Source organism: Eleutherodactylus coqui, chromosome 7, assembly GCF_035609145.1.
Source record: "Eleutherodactylus coqui strain aEleCoq1 chromosome 7, aEleCoq1.hap1, whole genome shotgun sequence".
In the NCBI taxonomy this organism is placed as follows: domain Eukaryota; kingdom Metazoa; phylum Chordata; class Amphibia; order Anura; family Eleutherodactylidae; genus Eleutherodactylus; species Eleutherodactylus coqui.
Genome location: NC_089843.1, coordinates 141,778,510 through 141,791,580, shown reverse-complemented (window position 1 = coordinate 141,791,580; position 13,071 = coordinate 141,778,510). Strand labels below are relative to the sequence as shown.

At 42.5% G+C, this 13,071-nt stretch overlaps 1 protein-coding gene across 3 annotated transcripts in view; it reads right to left on the bottom strand.

Moving 5' to 3' along the window:
* The window catches only part of SCLT1 (sodium channel and clathrin linker 1), a 148,568-nt gene that overhangs the window by 60,047 nt on the left and 75,450 nt on the right, over nucleotides 1-13,071 (bottom strand). For all 3 annotated transcript variants that reach the window (XM_066573748.1, XM_066573749.1, XM_066573750.1), the window contains 4 exons: nucleotides 8,827-8,897; nucleotides 8,404-8,494; nucleotides 5,910-6,001; nucleotides 3,036-3,213 (listed from right to left, as the gene is read on the bottom strand). In XM_066573748.1, the coding sequence (XP_066429845.1) occupies nucleotides 3,036-3,213; nucleotides 5,910-6,001; nucleotides 8,404-8,494; nucleotides 8,827-8,897 (432 nt within the window). The remainder of the gene's footprint in view (nucleotides 1-3,035; nucleotides 3,214-5,909; nucleotides 6,002-8,403; nucleotides 8,495-8,826; nucleotides 8,898-13,071) is intronic.

The window sequence follows — 13,071 nt, the reverse complement described above, 5'->3', positions numbered from 1 at the left end:
AAAAGTACATATCTACATTATACACTCACCAAAAGCTTATAGGGTAGTCTGCTGTGGATCAACAATAGAAGGTAATAGGCTGTGTAGGTTCAAAAGCTCGCTATAACATCATGCATCTTTGTATTATATATATGTTACACACATACATATAACAAGGCACAGATATGGTGTGATTAATTTGCACTTAAAGCCATACCACATCAGAATGAGCAGAGGAATAAATAATTAAGGCTGATTTAGACAACGATTTTCGCTCAAAAATTGTTCAAAGCCATCTTTTGAGCAATAATTGCTGTGTGTAACTGCACTGACATCGTGCAGTTTTCGTTAGGGAATCGCTGATCGTTCTGAAAGACAATGATGAGCCTTATCAGGAATTTACAGCGGTATACAGCTGATACTATTGTTTCAGCTGTAACCCGCTCCCTGAAGACAGGCGGGGTATGAAGAACACAGCTGTCCAGCTGTGTTCTTCATACCCCAATCGGAGCGCTCGGCTGTATAACATCCGGGTGCTCCGAGGAGAGAACAGCTGGATGCAGAAGATAAGCGCCCCCGCTCGGCTGTATAACAGCTGGGTGCTCTGATCAGGTAACAGCTGTATGTAGAAGACAAGTGGCCCTGCTTGTTTTCTGCATCCCCCGCTCGAAGCGCAAAGTGATCTCTCAACGTTTAAGCGATCACCTTGCGCTTAAAGGCACACAACGATTATCGCTCAAAAGATATTTTAAGTGATAATCGTTGTCTAAACTAGGCTTTAGTCCAATGATAGGAATGTAGCAGTTTTTTCGACCTTACATACTATGTTACCATTTACCCCATCAGGGGTAACTAAGTAGCAGAAGAACACTACAATCTACACTCTCTATGGAAAATCCCCGATTTCAATATATGCCTTATAATAGCATTTTTTTGTACTGTAAGCTAAACATGGGGGTCTTATCAGCAAAATATCCATATCACTCTGTTAGTTAGAAGATGCAGTATTCACCATGCAAATAGGGTCCTATCTGTGGCTTATAAGCATCCTATGCAAGAGATCATATACAAACGACCTAAAAGAAGCATTTATTTGCAATTACACTGAGTGGGAGCCTGTATGCAATAACAGGAGGAGGTGGCTATTTATCGCATGCACATTTAAAGAAAGAGACATATGAAAATAACTGAGGTCAGCAACCAACTTCCCACGGCTTGCAATTTCTGACCTCCCTTGAACAAGAAGGTTTCATTTACTATTGGGTGAAAGCCAACAGTCTGGTGTTCTACAGTAGACTTGGTAGCAATTACGTAAATTGGAGTGACACTAACATAAGATCCCATGCTAGGAAACACATTAATTATTTAATTAACGCCCGAGTGTCAGCAGGCATCAGCTAATGCACAAAGTGACATAATGTCTATATGAAATAGATTAACAAACAGGACCTGCAAATACAGATGCCATTTCAAAAATATGCTTCATCATGGTCTGTTTAACTCGCGTTTCCTTGGCTATGACAGGCTTTTAGAAGCGGTGATGTATTAGCCTATTCTGAAAACTCCAGTGATTTCATGGTAGGAAGAAATTCTATTTCTAAAGAATAAGGAAAGCTGCAAACTTATGTGTCTAACCAGAGCCGATGACAACTGCACTGTGCCCAGGCCATCTATGTCTTTCCTGGCAGGTCTCTCCGCAGTGATCACCTGCCCTCCACTTCTTTCCTCTGACCCTACTCTTCCTCCCTGCCGTGCCGTCCAGACAGCAGCTGCTGCACCCAGAACTCCCGTGGAGTGACCTGCCAGGGAAGACACAGCAGGGATGTCATCACCACTGATCCATTTAGGGCAGTCACTTTCTGACAACATCGGCAAGTCTAAGACTATGGTGGCCATTTTGTGTAGGAGTTGGGGGACCAGAAATCTACAATGGGGGCACCATCATTCCTAAAGATGGGGCTAGGTATGTTGACTATATATTTCTCATGTACAACCAAATTTTAGTTTTGGACTAGAGTGTTGTTTTAATTTGTTTCAGGACAGGGAACGGAAAAAAAGCAAACCGCATGTAGAATCATAGAATGGTAGAGTTGGAAGGGACCTCCAGGGCCATTGGGTCCAACCCCCTGCTCAGTGCAGGATTCACTAAATCATCCCAGACAGATGTTTGTCCAGCCTTGTTTGAACACTTCCATTGAAGGAGAACTCACCCCCTCCCGTGGCAACCTGTTCCAGGTGGTGATACCAAATTTATATATTTTTAAACTACTTTTGCACAAAATAAAACCCTTTTTTAAAAATAACAACTTCTGCAGTGTTGCATTTTGAGACCAATAACTTATTTTTCCATCACGGAGCTTGATGATGGCTTGTTTTTTTGCGGGATGAGCTTTAGCTTTCATTGGTGCTATTTTAGAATAGGTTGGACTTCTTGATTCATTTTTATTTCTTTTTCTGGGAGGGAGTTAAAAAAACATCTATTCCGCCCTGTTTACTGTTTGTATAGCAGTGCAAAGCTGGATTCACTGTTCTACAGGCTTTACAGCTGAAATCTCCCAGCATTCCTTGCTTAGGGTGTTGCTCTAAACTTATATGTTATAGGAGCTAAGATGACAGATGTGGACTGGCCAGCTTGGTGATTATTTGCAAAAACAACCAGCACAGATGGTAAATTTACTCAAATGTTATCTTTTCATAGTCTAAGTATATATGAAATGGTATTCAAGAATTACCATGCCATTTTACAAGATTCACTAATTTAGAAACCCTGCGAGGGTCATGCTGATGCTTTTCAGCTACAAAAAACATTTGATCTGCTGAGTAGGGTTGTGATGGAGCAATTGTAGAGTAAGGGGTCAAAGTAATTCTACATATAGTATAGAACTGCAAATTCGGTATAAGCCCCAGTAAGTTACCTTGCACATGAAGGAGATTGGTCTACAGATCGGTTCATAGGGCTTTATCCCACAACTACACTTGTGCTTGTGAATCAACCATAAATGTGCCATCAAGGTCACCCAAAACCTGATGTCTGTGACCAGAATGAATGGCTTTACCTGGTCTTTCTGTAGGTTGGCTTCTTCTAGGATCTGTAAACTGTCACGTACTCTGGAAACCGCTTCATACTTCTCCAACTCCAATTCGGAATACTTTGTCTGCAGCTCTCCAAGGTGCTTTTCTAGTCGGGTTTTTTCTCCTTTCAATTGTTCTACATCTTGCACTGCTGCTTTCAGCCTTTGTAATGAAAATCAAGCATGAAAATTCCTGAACACGCACAATAACATGAAGGAACAGATTATAAAACATCTTGTGCATAGTGTCCATGACATATGTAGCTTGTAACCAATTTCATCACACCTGATATTATCCTCTTTTCATATGTAGTTTACCAAGTTATACATTCACAGCACTTATCCATTACAGCAAAAGTCCAGCACAAGATAGAAGTAAAAAGGTGTTCATGTAGTAAATTAAATTTGATAGCAGATAATAAAAACTTACTAATATACACAAGTAGATATGTACCAGGTCTTCACTTCAGTGCAGTTAGCTGGTTTGTCATGGAATGGTCCATAGGTTTCTATGGACAGGAGGGCAGGGAGCCCATGACTTCTTCCGAAATCACCTAGTCACACTATGATAATGATGTAGTTCATTGTACTACTAAAGATAACGAATACATCTGTACTAAATGTCAGAACATAATACTGGGCAGACACAATGGAATAAGGAGGATTGGGGGAACACCAGCAGTTCTACTTCTTGTTACCATGCAGGGCGGCGCAGGGTCCCGCGGTCAGTGTGCGCCACCCCGGCGTCAGCTCCGGCGTCCTGGAGCCCTTACGTCGGGGCTCTCCTGGCGACGTGGAGCGGCTGGTGTGCGGTGGTGTGGGCGTGTCCGCCCGTAGGGCGCCGCCCGCACTCCTCCACCTCTCTTGTGCAGTAGTGGGGGAGCTGGCTCCTCCCACTCTCTGCCCCAGGGCGGAGTCTTTCGTTTATAAGGCTGGCAGTGACCTGAGCTCACGGCCAGATATTGGTTCTGCTTGCATCTAGTCAGCCTGTCTCAGTCAGTGCTAGTTGCTAGTCAGTTGACTTCCAGTTTGCCTGTCAGTTTCCACCTCCAGCCTTGCTTTGCCTTGTAAGTCCTGTTGGTCTTTTCCATCTGCCTCTCTGTCGGTACTCTGTCCCCCCATCAGTTAGTTTCTTCTTGTCAGTCGCCAGGTCCCTAGCCAGCGCAGGGACCGCCGTCCAGTTGTCCGCCTGGGGTTAGTCAGGGCTGAGGCAAGTAGGCAGGGACAGTGGGGTGCGGGAAGTTCAGGGCACCCCACCTGGCGCTCGGGGGGCAGAGTGCCATAACACTTCTCTTCTGGTATAAGTCCCTCTTGCCCCTCCTTCTTTATCTCTCCGCTGACGGACCACAGTAAGGAGCTACAATTGCCTGGTGGGGGGCCCAACCAACAGAGCACGCAAGTGATGCACAGACAGGAGACCACTTGAGCTGTGCGGTACGCCTGCAGCCTCCTGGGCCTTGCCATCACCCTGACTGACGGATAAAAGGCATTACTACTGACTGGAAGCAAAAGGGGGATTATTATTGAATGGGGCAAAAAGGGGGCATTAATACTGAGTAGTGTAAAGAAGGCATTATTATTAAGTGGGGGCACTTTTACTGTGTGGGAGTCACTATAAAGCAGCACTTACTATGTGGACGCAACGGAGGTCACAAAAAGAAGAATACTATTACTGTGCGGGGTATCAAGGGTAGCATTATTAATACCTGGGGCACTACAGATAGGGAGATTATGCAGAAGTGTGGAAAAAGTAGGAGGGTTGCTGAAAAAACAAGGAACCAAATATCTTTGTCTGTCATTCTGGAGAGACTGTGCTGTAATCATTTATATGGTTTAAAGAGTGTCCTAGTAGAGCTGGTATCTATCATATGATATATATGGTCACTGTACAGGGGCAATAATGGGTCACTTTATAGTATTTTATTCTGCAACGGTATGGTGGTATTCAGTCACTGTGTGGTGGTAGTATGTGATCATGGTCAGGTGGTATTATTTGGCCCTTATGTACGGTTATTATTGGTAGTACTGATTTTGGTATAGTGGGTTTTGTTCAGTGAGAGTTTGGAGGTAATATGAATGGTAACAGCATTTGCACCTTGCATATATGGTATAGGATATTATTTTAGTGTCTGGTCTGGGGTAACATATCAGTGCTTAAAGGGGTTTTCCAGGGATTTTTAAAATTCATCTGGAAAAGTGGAGTCAGAACAGCCACTTCCAGCTGAGTGCCAATAAGTGGTCACTTAATATTGTGGCCCCTTTGTTGTCGGTGACATCATCGGTGAGGTGTTGGCTGCGGGCTCATTATAATAACCAAGCCAGTACCCTTCTATCACAGCCAGGGAAACAGACAGAGGGACCCACTGAGACTCTAAAACCCACATAAACCTAGAGCCAGCCTTGCAGAGTAATTGGACAATATTTGAACTTGCCAGTCATAATGTATTTCTTTGTCGTAGAGAATAGATAACTGGACTTGGCCATCTTGTATTAATTATCTAATAAAAACTTTGGTACCAATTCCAGACTTTTTGTGTTAATCAGAACTTTTTAAAATGGTACTTTGAAATGATAAAGCTTATTCATTAGAAGTCTTCATATAGGTGTTTATTAACAGTCTCGATGTATCGCTGTTTTGCAAGCAAACATAACACGTTGATAGCACATGTACGCAGAACACTGCATTATCCTTTTATATACCGTATACTGGACTACATGTTCCGATCATCAAAAGATGGCATTGCTACAACAGATCACCATGAAACCAATTACTCACACAAAGCAAACTCATTAATTAGACAAGGCTATTACTGCATGTATGGAAATAAAATAACTCATATTCAGCATAGCAGTCATTACCTGGTTTCTAATTGCGTTACTGCAGTCTGAAGCTGTTGCCCCCGTTTATCTGACGCGTCTTCCTTGCCCCGGGCTGCCAACACCTCATCTTCCTACAGAGCAGAGAACAACTTCAACATAACCCATTTACAGCACTAACAAAAGCACCTGGATCTCTTTCTGCTCATTATGAGCTGGAGAGATTGCAAAAAAACATCATTACATATACATTTTCATTGCGCGCAATACTTACTTATTGATTTCTTAGCAGTGTCTCAATTATGGCTTCAGACATTAAGACAGAGATAGGCATAGCTCTTCCATTTTTGCTACCCCTTCGGGGGCCATTGCTTGAGGTGAAATCTCCGCCATTTTATCAGTAATGAGGTAGGGCAGATGCTGGATTAGGATTTCACAGATCTGCTATTATAGAGGTTATGGGCTCTATGAAGTGCAATTCGACTTGACAGAAAGGCTTCATCGTCCAAAAATAAAAGGCTATACACTTGATACAGTAAGATAACTAAAAAGTAGTAATGAAACACAAAGCTATCGTATGTAATACGACTTATCTGTGGGTGTACATAGGACTGTGCATTATAGTAATGGGGTATTCCAGTCTGAATGTATTATCACCCATTCACTGGGATCTCTATTAATTGCTAGAACAGGACATCACGGTCCCCTGTTCCCACCACCGCTAGGAAGAATGCCCCCAGCGGTCGGATTCCCAATAATCTAGCGGCTTTCACCTATGTATAGGTGATGAAGGGATATTTGGATCAGTAGAAATTAACTTATATTACTAGCACTGAGATTAGAGGGGTTCTACTGGACTAACACAGTGATGGTCCAAGGATAGACCCTCAACGTTTGATTTGTGGAGGGCTGACCTTTGGGACCTACGTAGTTCATAACAAAGACGATGGGTGGTTGTGCATGGTCCTGCAACTCCCCAAATCCAAGTAAATATGATGGACTGCAGGAGTCCCGTTGTGTTGATCAGGGTCTCGGAGGTGAAACTTCCATCGCTTAAAACACTGATGGCCTATCCTAGGGATAGGCTATACATGTTAAAGGGTTTTTCAGGGTAGATACTATTGAAGAACTATCCTCAGAATAGGTCATCAATAGTTGATCAGCTGGGGTCTCCTCTCAGGACTCTGGCCAATCAGCTAATTGGGCGTTCGCTGTCAGCGCCACAACACAGGGTACTGAGCAGAAGCAGACTGCTCTAATTTTAAAGGGAGCTGTACCTGCAATTACCAGCACCGGCCACAACACAGGGGTCGGAGTTATATGCTTCCAATTTTACCTCGTGTTTTGCTAGTGACAGCCAATCAGCTACAGCTAACCTATCTTGAGGACAGGTCATCAATATTATTTGCCAGGACCATTTAACCCCTTCAGTGGCAAGCTTATTATTACCATGTCATGCCTCACAGGGCAGGTTTTTTAAAAGGAGTTAACAATGCAATAAAATCCCCGGAAGATTTCAGATGACAGCACAGTGCTCTGCACATTTCAGCACTAGAGCTGTCCACAGAAATCTTCCGGGGTTTAACTGCATTGTCAGTGCAGCAAGCCCCGGAGAAGCAGTAGTCTAAAAGGTACCTTTACATGGGATGACTCTAGCTCCTGAGCGTTCACACAGGAGCGATTGGCGCTCTCTGCCTGAATGACTGAGATCTTTTCAGTGCAAACAGTCCTTCATAGATGAATGGCTGTCTGTTGACATGGGCTAATAGTGGCTTGGTTTTGAGGTGATCTAAAAAACAACCTCTCCATAAAGTAAGTGATTTCTCGCTCAGCGCTCTGTCGGTGGCCATGTGTAGATGAGATGACGATCGCCGAAAAATCACAGTTTTCAGCGATTATTTGGGCGTAAAAGGTAACTTAAAACTTTCCTGACACCTGTAATAGTACATCTACAAAAGGGTTAAGATTGGAGATGAGCGAGCGTACTCGCTAAGGTAAACTACTCGATCGAGTAGTGCCTTTTGCAAGTACCTGCCCGCTCATCTCTAAAGATTCGGGTGCCGGTGGGGGACAGTGGTGAGTTGCGGGAGTGAGCAAGGAGGAGAGAGTGAGAGAGAGATCTCCCCTCCCCATTCCTCACCGCTCTCCCCTGTCGGCACCCGAATCTTTAGAGACGAGCGGGCAGGTACTCACATAAGGCCCTACTCTCTCTCGTAGTTTGCCTTAGCGAGTACGCTTGCTCATCTCTAGTTAAGATTCAATCTGTCCGATTCGCGCTTTCCCCGATGACACTTGAGCTGTCTCGGTAAACATGAATTGGTGAAGGATGCCATAATGATTGCCAAAATGCTTTAACAAGTATTTATTGTGTGTGGCCAGCTATACGCGCCCCACAACTATCGTTACTCTTCAAATTTCCAGTCTTCCAACAATCTACTGCACTGACAGGTGTCAGTTTGTCTTCACTCCGCCAGCGAATTCCCATCCTTTTCATCTATGAGCAAACTTAAAGTGTTATTACTAATTCATGACTTACCTTTCTCTTCACCTGATCTTCTAATGTTTTTCCAACTGCAACCATTTCTTCAGATTTCATATTTGCTACTTTTGCATCCAATTTTGCTTGCCTGTTAACATACATTGGACCAAATAAAGAGGCTATTACGGCACCCACATACTGTGAAAAAGCATTTATTCTGTTTTTACTTGCAGAATAATAATCTGTGAAATATGCGGTATGGATGGAAAAGACACCTCTGTTGACAACAAAATAGTCACAAACAAGGAGAACAAATTTTATAATGCAATACCTATACAAGACAATTTAGAGTCTTTACTTGAACTTGCCATTTACTACTATTATCCAATGTCTCACGCTCCATAACACTGCATTAGCCTGATGCACATTTACACCACACCACTACTACTTTACAAATAAAATGATACACATATGCAATACCTTAGCTGCTTCTGAAGCTGGTCTATCTCCCGTTGCTGCTCACTCACTGTATGTAGAAACTGTTGATTTGTCTGAAAAAGAACATATCTGTAAATACTAGTAGAAAGTCCATCTCATGACGGCGACTGCAATCTGTACATATCTATAGATATATATATCCGGAGAGACCATTAGGAATAGTGATAATAATCTGAAAGCGGCAGCTATTTCAAACACACACAATACCCAAGGTGAACCAAGACGTAGGTGCCTTTGTGGTCTCGTTCTCTCTACTTGCGCAGCTCGGCGCTCCTCTTTGCTATTATGTATTTAAGGATGTACTATTAAGTTTGGAATTTGTTAATATTTTGACACTTTGGGAGACAGTCATCATGGAACCTCAGCAGATGATTGATGAAAAACTTTACATTTTATGATGGAGGCTTGTGTGTTTGATTGAGAAATGTAGCTTTGTGCCGCTTGTGTGAATGTAGAGGAAGTGAGACATGAAGTTGGCTGCAGATGCTATAGTTATGATGAGTGAGTGCGAGGCATAGCTTGGAGTAGGATATAATGCATACACATAGGCGCAGAGTTGCTTTAATATATATATATATATATATATATATATATATATATATATATATATATAAAAACGCAACCCATCAGGCTAAGGGTGGTTTCACACCTGAGTTTGGAGTCCTTTTAAAACAGATCAGTTTTTAACTGAATGTGGACCGATTATAAACTGAAGCAAAACTGAGGCATTCATGCAAAATACTTTTTGAGGGGTAGAGTAGCTGATTATTTGATGTGAAGGTCTGCCAGAGCTCTTCCTCTAAAAGCCAGCACAATGCACACAACACCCACTACTGGCTTGTGGGTGGTGGCTGGGCTTCTTCCTCCCCTTCCCTGAGCTTTTCTTCTCTTCCCTCCCTCGGAGATCAACGATTGTTTTGCTTTGCAGTGTACTGAGAAAAAAGATCTGTTCAACATCCGGTACTGGTGTCAAATGTCTCCACCAGAATAATGGGTGGAGACATGGTTTGGCAGTCCTGAGTATAAGGAAAAGCCACGAACACATGCCGCTGGAAGTGGTACCAGCACTGAAGCGGAGGCCGCTACTGCTGCTGGCCGCACATCTCCTCCAGCAACCCCTCAACCCTCCCGGCCCCTATGAACACATGCTGCTGGAAGTGGCGCAGTCACTCTGCAGCCGCTACTGCTGCTGGCCGCCCGGCTTCTCCAACAACCCTCCCGGCCCCCATCAACGCAATGCCGCTGGTAGCGGCACCGGAACTGTAGCTGCAGCTGCTATTGCTGCTTGCCGCCCAGCTCTTCCAACAACCCCTCAACCCTCCCAGCCCCTATGAACACATGCTGCAGGAAGCGGCACCGGGACTGAAGCTGCGGCCGCTACTGTTGCTGGCCACCCAGCTCCTCCAGCAACCTCCTCAACCCTCCCGGCTGGTCCCCATGAATATTGCTGAAGGCTGCATGTGTACTACTGTACCACAGCAGCCAATTCACAGCTGGGGGCGTGACCTGGCCATTCCTGTCACTGAGCCCAGCCAACCCATGTCTCCACCCATAGTTTCAATGGAGACATATGACACCAGTACCTCAACACTGTACTCAGACTGAAGCCTTTAGCTTGCTTCCCTACATCATTGACTTTAATGCAAAAAACAAAATGGAAAGGTCCTTTCCTTTTTTTGTACGAGAACAATAACGCTACAAGCTGCGCTTTTTTTTACCATTCAAAAAAAAATAATTATATATATATATTATATATATATATATGAGAGAGAGACAGACACACACATACATTAATATATATATATACACATACACACACACAGATATATAAGGCCATATTTGCAATGTAGTATCAGGAATAAATCAAGACTGCAATAGCCATGTATAAAAAATAAAACACTTCATCTAATAATATCAAGTATTTTTCAGTGCTAAACCTACATGTATTACATGTTGGGAAGGGAGCAGTCTGGTGGTTCCCTCTTATTTCTTGAAATTATCATTATTATAACAGTACAGAAGCTTATAAATCTGTAGAAATACTTTATTAAAGAGTGTAGGAATACAAAACTGATTAATAACGGAGGAGAACATTTCCTATCCTTTTATCCCCGCGTTTTAATGATTGTGATAAACATCTGAAAACGTTCATTGGCCGGCAAATACTGTACATATAAACCAATATCTTTCAGCAGAAAGTGGCTAACTGTGGTGTACTTTATAATTACTTCTAGTCACCTAAATGGCCAGCGTACTTTAAAACAACCTGTGTTAATATGATAGCCAATGTAATATTAAAAACACACATCACTTTATTTATCTAAAATGCTATTTTTGGGCTGAAAAATCCTTTCAAAGAGCTGGCTGCTAGGGGTCTCCTTTCCTCCTAACAGAAATACATGGCAACAGCACTCAGTCACATTTAATATCTGAATAAATGCATAACACATATTAACCACATAAAAATGTTAGATTCTTCGTGCCTATTTTGATCAAAACATGTGAGCCCATCCATCATGTCCAGGCAGTGTCTGTTAAAAGGTAGGAAACCTATCTTTTCCAATTAATTTTAATTAAGCCATATAGCCTGGTATCCAACTATACTGAATTCATTTGCAGCTCAGGCCTAAAAGAGATGTTTCTGTTAGCGTTATGACTAGAGATGAGCGAGCACACTTGTTTAAGGCTGATACTGGAGAGAGCATTGGTCTTTTCGAGCAACATGCGAGGAAGGCGGCAGGGGGGAGAGTGAGAGAGATCTCTCCCCCCCCCCCCCCCCCCCGCATGTTGCTCGGACGAGTAAGCAGTTACGCGAAAAGTCCAATGCTGTCTCCAGCATCAGTCTTAAATGAGCGTGCTCGCTCATTTACGGTTATGACCTGTCCTAAAGAATGGTCACTTTGATGTGGTGGATGGGGGCACATGTTTTGATCAAAAAATGCGCTAAGAACCTTGCATTTTTATGTGGTTAGTATATACAAAAGTATTAAATGTGCACTGTTGTCATGCATTTCTGCTTGTACTGCCATCCAGCATTACGACATAGCGAGTTGCGATGCACACAATAACCTTATGCAGGACAGTGTCCAGAGCTGAATATCTCTCCGAGGTTAACATCTCTGCTCTAGTAATATAATTAATTAGGAATAGGAAGTGGAGGTGGGTGTTTTCTCATGCTGACCATAGAGATCTATGCAGAAGTAAGGGGGAGGATTATAGCTACTGAAATCACATCTACACTGTCCAGTATATCTGCACATTGTCCTCCATGATGCTGTTCATGTACACATACAACATTTCATTTTGAAAAATCATCTTGGTGCAGGAATTCTTTAATAAATAAAACTTTGATGCATGCCATGTAGCCCACTTTTTGAATGCTGGAAACCAGCCATTTAGTACATTTCCTCCACATGCTTAATATGTAATAACCCAGAAGTATGTCTTATACTGTTGTGTTTCCAAAAGTCTTTAATAATTAAATGGTTTAGAATCAGATTTTATAGTAAAACTGAAAATTTGATCTACACCAGAGGAACAGGATGGATTATTATCTTCTAGTTTCTTTGTCCCACTTTGTCCTCTCTACTAGGCTCTATGTCTGAAATAATGTCTGACACTTCTACCCTTTCTTTCCATTTATCCAGCATTAGTAAGAAACCCACAGCTGACTAAACAAGTACAAAGATTTCCTTTCTCAAGTTTTTGCTGTTTGGTAGTTGACAGTCTATTTAAACCTAAGCGCTGGGTTATGTCAGGAGATGACTCAATGTCCTGCATGTTCTCACAACGCCCAGTAACCACAAATACATGAAAAACCACATAAAGTGTATGAAATTAATCATTCCAGAAACTGGTATACTAAAAGTACAGATGGCTTGTAAGCAAACTTATAGTTCAATTCGACATCCATCACACTTCAATGGCTTCTGTGTAACAAATCCCAACAATGGCTACATTGCAGTTTATCAACATGAATCATAGCCTATATATGAAACTTTTAACATACTGCTTACGCAAAGATAGAAATGTGACTGTGTCCGAAGTGAGGTCAATATCACTTTTAGGTATATATCGAAGTGTGTTTGCTTTGCTGAAAATGGGGAAACTTTTCATTGATTATGATGTGCATATCAACCATCCTTTAATGGTTAATAACCTGAAGTAGAGCTTCCATACAGTTTCTTAGGCCACTGCCTGGCAGTAATAATAGCTGAAAGAGTTGCT